The 17,383-nt window shown below is 36.1% G+C and overlaps 1 protein-coding gene across 1 annotated transcript in view; it reads right to left on the reverse strand.

The window, feature by feature from the left end:
• RICTOR (RPTOR independent companion of MTOR complex 2) overlaps positions 1-17,383 on the reverse strand; it is a 93,603-nt gene that overhangs the window by 6,631 nt on the left and 69,589 nt on the right. Inside the window, exons 20-33 of the mRNA XM_081089103.1 lie at positions 16,978-17,113; positions 16,374-16,573; positions 16,092-16,218; positions 15,427-15,591; positions 15,201-15,277; positions 14,716-14,794; positions 13,314-13,423; positions 12,764-12,851; positions 11,965-12,057; positions 11,292-11,398; positions 10,345-10,574; positions 8,760-9,768; positions 4,630-4,807; positions 578-662 (exon numbers count right to left, since the gene is read on the reverse strand). Of these exons, the coding sequence (XP_080945229.1) occupies positions 578-662; positions 4,630-4,807; positions 8,760-9,768; positions 10,345-10,574; positions 11,292-11,398; positions 11,965-12,057; positions 12,764-12,851; positions 13,314-13,423; positions 14,716-14,794; positions 15,201-15,277; positions 15,427-15,591; positions 16,092-16,218; positions 16,374-16,573; positions 16,978-17,113 (2,684 nt within the window). The remainder of the gene's footprint in view (positions 1-577; positions 663-4,629; positions 4,808-8,759; positions 9,769-10,344; positions 10,575-11,291; positions 11,399-11,964; positions 12,058-12,763; positions 12,852-13,313; positions 13,424-14,715; positions 14,795-15,200; positions 15,278-15,426; positions 15,592-16,091; positions 16,219-16,373; positions 16,574-16,977; positions 17,114-17,383) is intronic.

The following is a 17,383-nucleotide window of genomic DNA, read 5'->3' on the forward strand; positions in this document are numbered from 1 at the left end:
GCTTTAGGTACAAAATGGAAAACAGATTGTACAATGAAGACATCATTTTAGTTATCCTCAGTATTTTCATAAAGCAAAGTAATAATTCTGAGTCTAAAGTGGTACTTCTTTAAAAGCAATAAACAAAATTATAAAGCCTTAAACCTATGACTGATATCCATATATTTATTAAAATATGACAGACCATAACAAAGAGAGATCATACAATATATAAGTACATTTTTATCTCTCTCTATCCTTTGCCCAAATGGCTATTTCTTAGACCTATGAGGATTAGTGTTACAAATTTTTCATGTATTCTTTTTTAAAAAACAGAACTAACTGACCTAGTTTTTGTCTTCTTAGAGGCTGGGTACTTACTTGGAAAAACATTTTCTTATGTCCATTACACACACACAAAAATGTGGTTTAATTTTAAATGGCCTCAATTATTTTGGTATAAATGATCCAAAAGTAAGTATACCTGAATTTGTAGTTATCCTACCAAAAACAACATCCTTTTAAATTTTCTTTAAAATTTTTTTCTTTTTCTTTTAAATACAAAGAGAAGTCTCATGAGAACAAAATCATGAATTACCTCCTGCTTCATGAACAAACACTCTTGCACCTCGATCATCAATTGGAGGTATGGTTTTAGTCTGAAAATAGGGAATATCCTTTACCTAAACCAGATATAAATCACGGTTAAGTCCAGCTATAAAAACAAGTCCACTTTATGAATAGTAGCAAAAACAAATGAAATGCGCTTTAAATGGAATTACTATAGCACATGAACCTATAACAAAAAGTTTACTGAAGAAACTTAAACTTGACAAAAATAACAAATAACTTTTAAAGTCCTTGTCTAGTCTTGGTGATTTAAATGGACATCAAAGTAATTATTTTAGAATTTATCCAAAATGTATTTAGACATCTAAGCAAATGTATGTATTTTTTAAAAGTATTTTTACTGCTTTCAGAGACAGAGAGAGAAACATCAATGATCAAGAGAATCTGATCCACTGCCTCCTGGATGCCCTCTACTGGGGATGGAGCCTCATCCTGGGCATGTGCCCTGACTGGAAATTGAAACACGATATCCTGGTTCAAAGCTCGATGCTCAACCATGGACTCACACTGGCCTGGCCAAATGTGAATTATTTAGGACTATCTATTAGCTAGGGATTGTGAGTTTCTCATGGGATTCAGGCCACCTTAAATGACTGGGTACAACATGTGCTGTCCTGTGTGAGAAAAATAGGATCAAGGGTTAAAAAACAAGGAATACATTGTGCACCTCATACTCACAAAATATTACATGTCAGTTTTATCTCAATTTTTAAAAAGCTAACAGGAATAAAGTCAAATGTGACTAAAAGGCAAGGCTAGGAATTCACTAAATTTCTACAGATTCTATTATATAAAAGCCCAGCAACCCTTATGGTGGGATGACCAGAACGACCGGTCACTATGACACACACTGACCATTAAGGGGTAGACGCTCAATGCAGGAGCTGTCCCCTGGTGGTCAGTGCGCTTTCACAGCAGGAGCGCCACTCAGCTAGAAGCCGGGCTCACGGCTGGTGAGTGCAGTGGCGGTGGCGGGAGCGTCTCCCACCTCCATGGCAGCGCTAAGGAGCAGTTGAGCCAGATGGTAAGGAGAGAGCAGGTGAGCAGTGAGAAGCAAGCAGGTGGGTGGCTAGGAGTAAGGAGTCCCGAATTACGAGAGGGCACAGGCTGGGCTGAGGGGCCACCCCCCCAGCCCCCCGCACACATTTTTTGCATTGGGCCTCTAGTATACTGTTAAAGAAAATGAACAAGATGCCAATTTATCATTAAGGCATCAGAAGGGAAGGTAGTGTTCTAGGGACTTGGAGGTACTAAATAAGAATATGTATCAGGAATTTCTGGAAGATGGCGGCATAGGTACACACTTAAACTTACTGCCTCACACAACCTCATCAAAACTACAACTAAAAGACAAAATAGATATCATCCGGAACCACAAGAAGGCTGGCTGAGTGGCAATTCTACAACTAGAAGGAAAGAGAAAAGCGCATTGAAACTGGTAGGAGGTGCAGAGGTGCGGAAGTGTGGAGGTACAGAGGCACGCACAGAAACAGGCTGGCAACTGGGAGCGCTGTTGTCTTTTTCAATTGGGAGGAAGATACAAGCTCCCAATTGCTCTGAACTCCAGTTCTGGGGACCCAAACTCATACAGGGAGAAACTGGACTGTCTGGTATCAGACCAGAATGTGAGGGCGGCTATCTCACAGAGGTGCTTGCAGCAATCATTGCTCCTGCAAGGGGCCACGGGACACAGAGACCCAGGGAACTCTCCGAGGCAGGGCTGACTGGCAGCCATTGTGGTTTGCTCCACTTTGATGATTCCCTGAGGCCCTGCCCCTCCCAATTTACAACCCCACCCAAGCAATGAGCAGAGGCTTTTGCATATGAATGGCTTGTTCTTTTGCAATCTAAAACCTAACAAACTGCAACTGGGTCAAAGAGCGCCAAAGCTTCCAAAAGAAGGCCTAGACCAGTGGTCCGCAAACTCATTAGTCAACAGAGCCAAATATCAACAGTACAAGGATTGAAATTTCTTTTGAGAGCCAAATTTTTTAAACTTAAACTATATAGGTAGGTATATTGTTATTAACTTAATTAAGGTACTCCTAAAGCTTAGGAAGAGCCACACTCAGGGGGCCAAAGAGCTGCATGTGGCTCGCAAGCCGCAGTTTGCTGACCACTGTTCTAGACAGCAGCCTGCATTGCTTCACAGCTGGGCCTCATCTGGGCACTTCCAAACCTCAAACAAAGAGGAGGAATCTGCAGATCTCTCTGTAGCTCCTGCTGGGTGGCCTCAGGCAGTGGCTGACTTTGCACCTCCTTGGAGATCCAAGAGCCAGTGTACCCAGTGGTCAGAGTGAGACCATAACAGAGTACAACTCTTCACATCCATAAGCGACACACTCAAGGGCAGACTTAGTGAGCACCAAAGCCCCACCGAATCATGTCCTGCTCCATAACGGTATCTCCAGCACAGCAGTTCTCCCATTGTAGACACAGCTGGTCCTCACAGCTAACTGGCCTGGTGGTCAATTCTTCACAGTGATACCAACAGCAATCAAGACTTAACTACAACAAGACTGTGCACACAGCCCACAAAGGGGTGCACCAAGAGCGTCCACCTTAGGTAATTAGGGAGGCTGAGCCACTGGGCCTTATAGGACACCTAGCACACAAAGCCACTCTACCAACACAGGGAAGCAGCCAAAATGTGAAGACAAAGAAACATGTCACAAACCAAAGAAATGGAGGAAAGCAAACTACTGGATATAGAGTTCAAAACCACGATTATAAGGTAACTCAAGAATCTTCTAGAAACCTCCAAGAAATTTAGTGAGACCATCAAGGATATGAAAAAGGACCAATTAGAAATTAAGCATACACTTACTGAAATAAAGAATAATATACAGAGATCCAACAGCAGACTAGAGGACCCCAAGAATCAAGTTAAAGATTTGAAATACGAAGAAGCAAAAAATACCCAACCAGAAAAGCAAAAAGAAAAAAGAATCCAAAAATATGAAGACAGTGTAAGGAGCCTCTGGGATAATTTTAAGCGTACCAACATCCAAATTATGGGGGTGCCAGAAGAAGAGAGAGAGCAAGATACTGAAAATCTATTTGAAGAAATAATGACAGAAAACTTCCCCTACCTGATGAAAGAAATAGACTTACAAGTCCAGGAAGCGCAGAGAACCCCAAACAAAAGGAATCCAAAGAGGACCACCCCAACACACATCATAATTAAAATGTCAAGGGCAAAAGACAAAGAGAGAATCTTAAAAGCAGCAAAAGAAAAACAGTTACCCATACGACTATCAGCTGATTTCTCAACAGAAACCATGCAGGCCAGAAGGGAGTGGCAAGAGATATTCAAAGTGATGAATAGCAAGAACCTACAACCAAGATTACTCTACCCAGCAAAGCTATCATTTAGAATTGAAGGTCAGATAAAGAGCTTCACAGATAAGAAAAAGCTAAAGGAGTTCATCACCACCAAACCAGTATTATATGAAATGCTGAAGGGTATTCTTTAAGAAGGGGAAGAAGAAAAAGGTAAAGATAAAAATTATGAACAACAAAGTGACAACAAATACATATCTATCAACAAGTGAATCTAAAAATCAAGTGAATAAAAAATCTGATGAACTGAGTAAACTGGTGAATATAAGAGAATCAGGGGCATAGAAAGGGAGTGGACTGACAATTCTCGGGGGGAAAGGGGTGTGGAGGGTGCGGGAAGAGACTGGACAAAAATCGTACACCTATGGATGAGGACAGTGGGGGGGGTGGTAAGGGCAGAGAGTGGGATGGGAACCGGGTGGAGGGGAGCTCTGGGGGAAAAAAAGAGGAACAACTGTAATAATCTGAACAATAAAGACTTATTAATAAAAAAATTAAACAAGATTTTAAAAACAAAACAAACAAAAAAAGAATATGTAACAAGTGAGAAAGGTGAAATAATTTTCATAAAATTTCTTTAAACTGCTTTAAAAATCACTTTCTCCAAATTAGTATTCACTCTATAATTTCTAGCAAGCAGGAAACCAACTCATAAGAAAACAAGAGGATTTAGGATACCTGGAATATATCGTTGATGTCTACAGGAAGAGCAAGACCAATATAGTCATCTGAGCTCCCGTACGTCGCACTGGACACCATGGACCTCACTGAGGATGATCGATGCAGGGTATTTTGGTTAATAGGACTCAATAAATCTTCTTTATCTAACGAAGCATAACTTAAAGCTTTCATGAACCTATAATACCATAAAAATCACTTGCATTAGTGTTCTGATTTATAGTATTGACCATAAGAAAATTTTATTTTCATATATTCACAAAAAATAAGTAGCTAGTAGCTAGTCAAATACTAAACAGGGCCATCTTATCTACTGAGAACATATAAACACTTGAAAATATTTAGCTGTTATAAACTGACAGAAAAAAGGTTATCAGTAATGTTGACTGTTACCAAAAACAATGTTATGGTCCTCCAGGTATAATTCTAATATTATTTTTATGAAAATAAGAATAATTTCTTACCTTTTTTTCAATGATAATTATTTCAATACTTTATCAACATAAGATTCATGTAGACAGAAGTCAGACACAAAATAGCAAAAATAGTATCATTTGTAACTACAAGATAGCCTTATATGAAATATTTCCTCAATGTACTCCTTACCAGTGATTCCATAACAAATATGGCCTACTAATAGGCACCTTTCTCAGACAGATTCTTTTTCACGCAATAGACATGCTAAAATATTTACTAGGGATCTGCTTTGTATATACAAGGAACTACTCAAGGTTCCACAGTATATGCATATTGATATTTGGAAACCCAAGTCACTTAAAGTGTAATAATGTAGTCCGGCCAGTGTGGCTCCGTGGTTGAGCATCAACCCATGAACCAAGAGGTCAGGGCACATGCCTGGGTTGTGGGCTCAATCTCCAGTAGGGGGTGAGCAGGAGGCAGCTGATCAATGATGCTTCTATCTCTCTATCCCTCTCTAAAAATCAATAAAAACATGTTAAAAAAATAAACTGTACCAGTGTAGCCTGGTATTAAAACAAAGAATTACTTGTAAAGCACACAAAATAAATGCTTCATAAACAGTAGCTATTAAAATCATCATAGTGCCCTGGCCAGTGTGGCTCAGTTGGTTGGAACATCATCCATGCCCCAGTCCAGGCACATACGCAAGATGAGGGTTCGATCCTTGGTCAGGGCACAAATGGGAGGCAGCCCATCATGTTTCTCTCTTACATCGATGTTTCTCTCTCTTTCCCCCCTCCCTTCCTGTCCTCTTTCTCTCTGGAATCAATGAAAAACATATCCTCAGGTGAGGTTTTAAAAAATTAATAAGTAAAATAAATAAAGTTATCTTAGCTAAAACCACTCTTAATTTGTACTAATCTCCAACTAAAAACCACCCCTAATTAAAATTTATGTATTTCAAAAAATAGGTGAGTGGTTTTTAAAGTGTACTGTTATACCTCTCTAACTACATAAAACTCAAGGTCTACTGGAGTGGGCAGAAAAGGATTACTCGCTTTTTCAATCTCTAGTTCAACCAGAGTAGCTCCATTTAATCTTTTCCACATATTATTAGGTTTCCATAGAAATGTTTTGTGAAGAAAGCAACATTTAAAAATCTCAAAACTTACGATCTAGTCCTAGCTGATTTGGCTCAGTGGATAGAGCAGTGGCCTGCAGACTAAAGGGTCCCAGGTTCGATTCTGGTCAAGGGCACTCCCATTGGGGGGCATGCAGGAGGCAACTGATCAATGATTCTCCCTCATAAGTGATGTTTCTATCTCTCTCTCCCTCTCTGAAATAAAAACAACAACAACAAAAAAAACCACACAACAAAACATACAATCTAGTCCAGTCTCCAGTAAGGGAGGCACATGAAGTGCAAATAGAGAAAAATTCATGAATTTTTACTACAGAGATTTATGACAGTGAGCAACTGGCTGAGAGGTTTGCCTGGCTTTGTTCTAGATTGCTGAGGTCTGCAGAGCTATTGAATTCCAGGCATAAGAGACATTATGGCAGGATTTGCAGAACTCTGTCCAAGTTCATTTACTCAGTGTCAGGACTAAAACTCAGGATTAAGGATTCCTACTTCAGTGTTTTTCCTACTATGCTCCAAGGCACAACCTGAGTGAGATATGTTTTTAAGATTGCTGGATTCATGCTATCCATTATACCACAGGTATCAGTATGCCTACTCTTCTAATTTTATTAAGAAAATGAAAAAAGGAAAAATCTTCTCAGCCTGGATTCCAAGCCATTATTTTAAAGTAAATTTATAGTTATCATCATTGTCTTCATTGTCTCTGCATTAACCAAATAGGAAGACTAATGCCAACACGATTTTCCCTCCATGGAACCCGGTACAAAGTAAATTCTCGATACAGTTGCAGTATGAATGAAAGACCTGATGAACATGAGTGCTGTTAAGCTTCCATGCCTTTGCGTAAGCTGTTCCTGTTTCTCTTGACTGCTTATTCTTGTTTTTATTATTTCTCTCACAAGAAATATTTTCTCTCACCTATTCATTCTTTATAATGCCAATGATTTGGCATTTTACTCTAGGAAATTTCCAAATCTTCTTCTCCTGTTCTAACAGAGACTACAGGAAATAAGATCCTAAGAACCCAGAGTGGTTAGAGAATAAGCAACTTGGGATAAATGTCTTTCTGGTTTATTCTTTTGAATATTTAAGCACTACACTTTTTATCTATGCTTGTTATTCAACTTGGATAGAAATGCCTGCTTCAATAAGATACAATGAACCTAATCAGATGACTCAGAGTTAATAGCACTCGGGTCACTGCTGAGCTGTAAGATGGTGGTGCTCCTACTGTTTATTTCGGGGTGCTGTGTTCCTTACTGCCCCTGGCTGAATGCTACCAGGCTACTGTGGTTTTCTGAGTTTTCAAATACTTTCTGGTAATATTAAAGTTTCCTCCTCTGCTACCAATTTTATCAGCTGACCTTTCCTGTTACAGTGTGCCTCAATAAAAACTTCTAATTGCTGCTTCTATGGGCCTGAAAACCACACATACTAGCTGTTGAAATAAATATTAACAAACTTTGAATGCAGGTCAGAGGCACCTCCTTTGAATAAAATTCATGAACTTTTACTGCCTACATTTATTTATACTGGTGAGCTGTTGAGAGGTTTTCTGGCTCTGTTCTGAATTGATGAGGTTGCCAAAGCCAGTGTGTTCCAGGTAAATGATCCATTACTGTATAATTTATGAAATTCTACAAGAGATACAATTATCTGCTAACAGGAACTCCATCTACTAAATATGTTAGCATTACTCAAACAAAATTGCTTAATAACAACTTCTTAATGTGATTAATATTTTGGTTATATAAGAACCAAATGGATTACATTAAAAAATGATTACCAATGATGATGATGATGACAGCTAACTTTTATTGACTACTTAATATATGTCAGGCACTATTCTTAGTACCTAACAAATATTAAATAAATGTAACTGAATAATCTGAAACTAAAAAATTTTTAGAAGTATTTGGCCCAACAAAAATAGGTACAGAAATTTTTGCAATAACCAAATTTAACACTGCACCCCTAAATTTTTTACTTTGACCAGCTTGCTATATAATCTTTAGATATGACACAGAAATTCCCTAAATGTTCTTGAGCACAGGCAAATTGGTATTGCTGAATCCTAAAAGGCCAAATAATTTTTTATGTAAATTAGGTTCTGACTTGATAATACTTAAAACTGAAAATAATTTCCCTAAAATTTTTAGTTATTTAAAAAAAAAAAGGTCAACTTTTGGAGCCTTAAATTGACCTACCTGAAAAAGTTGTTTGTTATTGTAGGTCTTAAGCTCCTGATTCCCCCGACATGCTTCTTTTTAAAATCGATCCTTGCAGAAGCGAGAATAAAAAAAAAAAAAAAAAGCTTGTGACTTGTCTTTGAAAAGCATGTATGTTTACTTTCAGGGCCTAAATGAGTTTCTTTTCCCCCCTCGCAGCTGCAAGAATCCATTTCAAATCATATCGGGTAACTAGGAGCTTACAGCCTACCATAGTAAACAATGGTAATAGGTCATTTTGGAGGCTTTTATGTAGAGGGAAAACCTAACTAATGCTTTCCATTTAAGTCTGTTACAATGCAACCATTACTGTTCATTTTAAATGCATGTTTACTCACCTGCTTGGTGTTAACCTGGACTCGAAGCTGTTGGCCTTCATGGTGATGGTATCAGTAAATAGCACATCTTTAGCTGGTGATGCCAAAGCTTCAGAATGAGACAGAGATGGATGCATTCTTTGTTGCTGTAACCTTTTCAGTGTAGCGTAGCCAAAGGCATCTCTAGAACTTGTGTAACTGAAGTTACAATCTGCTAGACTTTTAATTGTAGCGATAGAGGGTGCTTTAAGGGACTGTGCTCTTCTGGGAAGTGTATGAGAAGAACCCGGAGGCACCAGAGATACTGAATTTGACTTGGAGAGAGATAGATGGTTAGACTGTGGCGTCAAATAGTGGCTCGTCTTAACAGTTTTAGTACTTACCACAGTACTCATACTTCCACAGTCTGTGTCCACAGTCGTAGCATCCACACCTACTGTCTCTCGGGAGGGGCTTGAGCTCATTGAACTTATGCCACTTGTTGTAGTGTCTGTATTGAAACTTTGGCTACGCATCTTCATATGCGAGCTTGTTGAACTTTCCACAACTAATCTCTCTCGGCTTGTGTTTTCTCTGTGATTCTCTGTACCAAGACTCTTGGTGAATTTTAAGTCATTATCTCCAATACTTGGAGTACTACCAGTGTCTTCTATATGCCTATTCCCCACAAATGAAGTTTCTAACTGTAATGTTTTCTGCACTGTGGATATGGGTGTAAAGTCATCACTCTGAATGAAGTCAACACTAGGATCCGTGAGAGTTCTGATCCGCCTGTTGCTTGTCTTGTTCTCAGATGACAGTTTCCCTCCTTTTGGATCACTGCTACTGCGATGTTTTTTATTGGGCAAAGTAAGGGAATTTAAGATACGATTCTTCACAAGTTTGCTAGACCCAAAGAAAGGGAATGAATTTTTATCCTTTACAGGTCCAGGCCGATCAAAAAAGGATGGCTCTGCGTCCTCACTGATGTCGAGGAAGAATGTACTAGTGGAGCTGCTGCCAAACCGGTCGTCCTCCATTATGAACATACCTGCAACCAAAGGACTGATTAATAACAGCACATAAAAATGACGAGCAAAGTCGTGGTACCGAGTAGTGACATGTTTCAGAAATTAATTTTTAATAGCTGAATAAGAAAAACATTGTAAAAAATGAAGGGTTAAATTTATCTCTTCTCTCAAAAATGAACATGTGAATATATCTTTTAACACAAGTATTATGAGTCAACAAACAAGTATTATGAGTCAACAATCTCTGTATCTGAAAAATGAATTAAAAACTATGTAAATGAAGAAGGTTGGCAAATAGACATTTACTTAGATTACATGACAAGCAAAATAGCAGAACAGTTCTCCTGGCACATGGCTTATTATTTAACTCTGAAAGTGGGATTTTTCCAAAGGCTATTGAGAAAGGAAGGAGAGAAAAAAATGTAGGTTCTGACTATACACACTGTTGTGAAAAGATACGCATTCTTCAAGAGGCTACTATTGCCATATTATCTTAGAAAAAGGTAAATTAGAAATGGAACAAATACACATAGATTTTGATATTCAAATACAAATGTTAACTGGCTAACTTTATAGGAATATGTCACAATACTCACTTGATGGCGCAGACTCACTCTCACTGTTATGTCTAGAGCTGGTTGACTCTGAGTTCAAACTCAAGGTGCTTGGGATAGATGAGAGCTCATTACAGAGCTGATCCACATCATCGGGAACCACTGGCCACAGATGTTTGCGACTGTGCCTTACAGCATCCCAGTTATGACATTTTAGAATATCACAGCCTTGTTTGGTTTTGGCTATGAGTCCAAGCACATACACGCAGGTCCTATATGTAAAAGATGTAGTAGTAACAGTTTATAATTCCAAACTGAGAATTCTTAAAGCACTCACAAAGTATTAGTTTGCTATGTGTACATTCCATTTTTCTTCGAAAGCCATTAAAAACTGTTAGGCTTGTGTAAAAATGTATTGAAACGAGTTAGGGGTAAATTAGAAGTAATAAATAACACGAAAAACTTCCTTATAAAAATACTAATTATAATGAAATAATTGACAAGAATATAATGCAACAAAAAACCATACATATTAACTTTTCTGGGATAAATTTGAAATATTTGGACTACTGGACCACTGGATATTAGGCACACACTACACTTCACTGTTTATCTGCAAATAAACTGTAATGAGAAAAATAGAATAGTAATGTAACGAGATGCTCCTTAAGGTGCTTAACTTAATGCATTTAAAAATCTCTATCATTAGGACTCCCAGTGAGTTAACTTTGAGTCATAAAATGCTCTTCCCTTATACCCATTAGTGAAGAACAATCTATAATCATAAAAGTGTAATATGCTAATTAGACTGGACGTCCTTCTGGACAAAGCCAGGGCTGTGAGGGAAGCCTGGGTCCCGAGTGTCAGAGGGAAGCTGGTGCCAGCAGCTGGAGGAAGGAAGGCCTATTCTTGCATGAATTTCGTGCATCGGGCCTCTAGTATATTATACCCTAGAAAGACTTCTGAGTTGAATGATGGAAAGTTCTTACCCTCTGATGGAAAGAACCTCACACTGTTTCGCAAGTTTTAGTATATCTGGAATCACATTTTCTTCCTGCAGCAAATTGAGACCCCAATTTGATGAGCCAATATTTCCCTGAAAGAAAAGAAATCACTTATATCCACTTTCATACAAGAGATTTGGAAAGCAAGCCCTAGCTGTTTTGGTTCAGTGGATAGAATGCTGGACTGCGGACTGAAGGGTCCCGGGTTGAATTCTGGTCAAGGGCACATGCCTGGGTTGCGGGCTCAGCTCCCAGTAGGGAGCATGCAGGAGGCAGCTAATCAATGATTCTTTCTTCATCACTGATGTTTCTATCTCTTTCTCCCTTCCTCTCTGAAGTCAATAAAAATGTATTTTAAAGAAGAAAGATCTGGAAAGCTAGCAAAAAAGAGAAAAATTTAATCCCATCTATGAGGAAAAAATGTGAAATAAACCTCAAATAAGAAACTTTAAGAATTAATGTTCGATTTCCCTTAGCAAGAGAACTAATAGTTTAGTCATCTATTTTCCAGCTAAAATTTAATATTTAAAGGAGCAGGAACAATATTGGTCATAGAATGTAATGTTCCATATAAAATTATTTTTATTTATTTACTATTAATGGGAAAATTATAAAAATAAAACATTATGAAAATCTTATAGAAGTGTTTATTACAAACCAAGGCCCAAAGAGATGCTTTCAGTTTTTTAATTTCTTCCCATTTATCTAAATCTGGTGTACGAACGTTGTGACAGAGCTCTGCAATAATATTCTGGAGAAAGAAGAAAAAAAAATATAAGAAACGGTTTTCAATGTATTTTCTTATTATATCTGAAAACCTATTTAAGGTTTGCCTTCAATAAATCTTGCGTATTTATAATTCTAAAATAATTTTATGTAAAATTTCTTAAGCAGCAGCATGGACTTTCAGCTAATATCCTAGAATTAGCATTCATTAGCCATGTGGACTTGATACTTAGTATTACAAAAATATTAGTCATAATTATTATTTAAATAGAAAATACATTAACACCAAGATTTTATAATACTATATAGATAATAGTGCATTGAGCATACCACTTCGGTGCTCACCAAAGGTAACTGAATCTGTTATCAGATTCAGTTTAATTTCACAATAAGAGGAGTGAAGAAACTCAGTTCTTTAGAATGTTTTTACTAAGACAATTTTCCCCAAAACACTATAAAGGAAAAACTCAGACCTTCACTGGTTACAGATTTTATGTAACAAATTAGTTTTGCAAAAGGTGACACATAAATCAAGGAAATGCGTGCAAGCTAATAATATGTCTAAAGATTACAAACACAGACTACCTGAGTCCATTACAAGATGGATGCTTTAAAAGCAATATGCCACCGACCTTAAGACTTTTGAGAAATTTTTGCAAAAATAATACTTTAACAAAATTAAGATTTTTCCCTACTTTGTAGCTACTTAAATAAGCAGACTATGTTTTTACCTGTACTTCCAACAAATGACAGCCTGTTTTGTGGTGTACCAGTTGTCCATAAAGGTGTACAGGCAGGTAGACATGAGGACGCTGTAATCTAGTATAATAAAGATGATTGATATACCTATAGGTTCATTTGAAATATGCTAACTAAACAATTACTAATAACAAAGTACTAGTATTAGACAGATATAGTTATTAGATATAACTCCCCAGCATAAATAAAAATGGAGGTGGAATGCATGATGATTTCTCTAGAAAAATAATAATTTATCTGGTCTCAAAGTAACAGTAAGAGAGCCGAGACTAAGAAAGATAGACTAGTAATAGTAAGAGCATGAAGGGTATTTGAATGCCTTATATGTAAGGGTATTCTCTGTATGCTAGGAATGCCACTGGAATTTTTGAACAATCAATGCCATCCTCTAAGAACATTTTTGTCAGTGTAAGAAATAGAATATCCAAGTACTCAGAAAACTTCAGAAATTAATGATTACAAAATGTTTTTAAATTTTATATTTGAGGATCAGTAATAAATTATTCCATTAACTGTTGGTACCTTTGGTTACTCCGACGAACATAGTTATCGCCATCAATCGGCTTCCGATAAGTAGTAAGTGCTTCATTAAGTTGTTCCTCAATCAAATCAACATATTTTGAATTATATTCCTAGAAGATAATATTGTTTTAATTGTATATAGTTTCATAAGTTCACTAAATTTATGTTAGGTATCTAGCAAGCCTTAGAGCATAAATATGAGAAAAATAAGTATCTATTTAAAAAATTTAAGACATTTTTAAAAAGAGTAGAACAAAGTACTGTGAATGTAAATATTCTAGCACACCCAAAATATTTCTGTTTATACTCCTCTGACCTCATTTTCAATCAATGGGGTCCACACTAGTAAGTTAATAATTTTGTTTTTTATCTTATTTCAATCCCTTTCCCCATTAAAAAAATAGCTTCTTAATATTAAACACTGAAGATATTCACTTGAAATTTTAAAAAGGAAATTAACTGAGTTCTATCATTTTAGCAACTTTTGGTAAGAAATAATATCTCTTTTCCCACTGATGTAAATCAGATCAAAAGTAAAAAATGTTTCCAACTAAAACATTTAGTCAATCACATTGCCATCTTTACTGCAAAAGATCTTCACTTCAAAGTGCTTTAAAAAATTGGTAGAACCTCTGTAGAAGCAATTTAACAGTATTTATCAAAAATTTAAATTCACATACATTTTAACTCCACCATTATGTTTTTAGAACTTTATCCAATAGACATACTTACAAAAGTATGGAAAGATATACAGGGTATCCCCCCAAAAATGTACACACTATAACAGCTGAAAGCTCAATTTTCAAACTGAAATGTATTTTAATAAATACATTTATTGCTTTTATAATTATTCAAAGTATGTGGGACACCTGATATATGCTAGAGTATTCAGCAAATACTGTTTACGAAACAAAAACACTGGTAACAATTTAAATACCCATCAAAACAAGAGTGGTTATAAAAATTAAGGTAGCCCTGGCTGGTGTGGCTCAGTTGCCTGGAGCACCATCCCGTGCATGGAAGGGTCATATGTTTAATCCCCGGTTAAGGCACGTAAAGAAGGCAACCAATTGATGTTTCTCTCTCTAAAACCAATAAAAACAAACCCTCAGGTAAAGATTTAAAAAAATCAAAGTAATATATTATGTAGGCACTGAAATGAACTAAATTTAAATAGAATATACACAAAATCAATTAATTCAATAACAAATAACTGTAGCTTAAAAAAGGATAAATATAAATACAAATAATTACATAGAATTTAAGACCTGACTTCAGATAAAATTTAAATATTAACATCCTTAGTTTCAAAATATTGATGATATAATAAAAACATCCAAGTTCACAAATCTATCTTCTAAGTTAATACATACAAATTGAATCTTATTCAATAGAAAGTTACCTTGTGCCACTTTTCCAATTGTTTTGCTACATAACCCCTTTCATTCAGATAGGAAAACCCTTTTGGAATGGAAAGAAATCTGAAAATGAAAACAATCGATAGTTTAACATTGAATCTGACAAAACACATTAAAGACTAAAATATCTCAAACAAAAAATATGTTTAAGGAGCTTAAAGACTAGATACAGCTCCTACCTAAAACAAAAAGGTCAGCTATTATTGACTGTACTTCAAATACAAACACATTTTCACAATCTTTGCAAAACACACACAAATCTAATCACACTAGAGAAAATGCCATGAAATGCATGAGACACAGAATGTAAAAGAAACACTAAAGATTTAGAGGATGTCCAAGGTCCTAAAGCAGGCCCCTTTCACAAGTTTACAGCTGACCTCCTTTTTAGGTTGGAATCCAGCTTTGACATATACCACCAGAGAACACACAGAAAACAGAACTACAAGAAGACTGATTTAAAATTTACCTCAGAAGGAGAAGCAAACCTTTGTCCCCAAGGTGGGATAAAGCTGGCTTCATCTGAATAAGAGCATGAAGATTGGCCTAAAATAAATAATTAGGCAAATTGAAAAATTGTACTAACATAGTATATTCTCTATTTTCAAAATACCTATAATATACACATTATAATTTCATAGTTTTCTATTAAAATTGATGTCTGCATACTTTATTAGAAAATAATGAAGCATCACCTTGTCTTCACAGGCTTCATCAAGGATATCAAGAGCTTCAGAAGAAATTGTTTTGTTTTTATCATGTAGCTGGGTCACTAGTAATTCAATTCCCCAGTTATTGAAGAATTCAACATTAGCTCTCAATAACACTCTTAAATGTTTGGTTGCATAGAGCCTACAGGCCTATAAAGACAAATGAAAACATTTTTATTTACTTTATTTTTTTATTTCTTTATTGATTAAGGTATTACATATGTGTAATACCTTATTACATACACACTACCCCTCCCAACCCCCCCCCCGAAAACATTTTTAAAAAACACCACAAACTTCACCACGAATAGCCTATCTGACTTTGTTTTGGGACAGTTCTGCTACTTGAAAAGGGCAAAAAAACTGGGATTGATGATCTAGTTCTTGTACGAATATTTTTTCAGTGCTAGTAAAATAAAATATTTCTGTTCCTATCTAGCTGCTTCCTCCCCTTTAAATAAAAATATGAGTACTGGATGGAGTTCTTTGGAAGAACTAAAATTTTACAATAAGCTCAAATTCCATCCTATATCCTTACAATTTATAATTAATTTTAAAGTTTAAAAAGGAAATTAACTGACTAAAGTCTATAAAACAATAAAGTACCTAGTTATTTAAAAAACAACAGTATCACTGTCTGTTATACTCACATCAGTGGCTGCAGTGAGGATCTTGGAGAGGATGACTCTGGCCAGCCCGTCTCTGCTGTAATCCAAGCTGGAAACAGTCAGTTTTAACAAGTGATCTTGGTTTTTCAAGGAGCAAAGGTTAAGGAGACTAAAAAAAAAACCAGAATAAAAATAATGAAGTTTATTAGAAATTATTGTATCAATTTGTTAATTCACTAAACATTTTTAAATTCCTAATATGAACAGGCTTTTCTAAAATAAATCATTTAATAACAAGTGAAAACAGAATCTAGAGATGCTCACCACTGAAATACGCTGCATTTTTCCAGCATTTTGACTCCATGAGGGTGGCAAGAAAGTGTTCCAATAAATAAAAAGTAGTGTTGACTAAGGGTGGTCAATAAACCGTTATTTTGAAGACTTCTTTCAGGTTTCATTCCAGAGGAGGCATTGAGCCACTGAACAATATCTTTTACTAGATCTTCTAAGTACCCTTGCCCATCCTAAAAGCAAATACATTGTGATATTCTTAGAAAAGCACTTAGTACCTATAATTAGAACAATTAACTTTAATCAAGTCCAAAAAATTTAATAATGATGAAGTTACAAATAACAGATTGTCAATCACCCGAGTACCTTATTGTTTTTAATAAAAAATATAACATTGTTGTACTTAATCCCAGTAGACACAATGCTACATGAAGATGGTGTTATTTTCCATTTTACAAGGAGTAAACCAGTTTTTCTAGAAGGCAAATTACTGCCCAAAGTCACAAAACTAGCAGGATTCAAATTTAGGTCTGTGCTCATTCCCTATGTGTCTAAATATTTATACATATTCAGAAGTAAAAGGGAGCAAATACAATAAAAAACTTTTGCTCTTGAAAATACTCAAAGTGCTTATTACCTCTTCAGACTCAAGAAGAAATTCTGTAAACTGGCAGCCCACGACTGTAAGCTGCTTCGACTTGGCAAAACCCAGGTCCAGGTTGGCATATAATTTACTGCTAGGCTTGTAAAAGTAAAGTAGTCTTCGTACAAACCTAAGATCAAAATTAAATTAGCAGCCAATAAACCAAGCAATTATTTTAGAAAGAATCTTAACCATAACTTATGAAAAAATAAGGTTTTGAATGTTTTGTCTAAACCATTGGCTGGTGGGCACATGTGCAATATACAGATCTTGTAACAGAAGCCCACACCTGAAACCTGTATGTCCATGTTGACCAATGTCACCCCAATCAATTTAATAAATAAAAAAGCAAGCAAATAAACAAACCACTGAGGTAAATGACAAGAAATTTAACAAGCAC

This window comes from Myotis nattereri, assembly GCF_964212035.1.
Source record: "Myotis nattereri genome assembly, chromosome: 4".
NCBI classification, from domain to species: domain Eukaryota; kingdom Metazoa; phylum Chordata; class Mammalia; order Chiroptera; family Vespertilionidae; genus Myotis; species Myotis nattereri.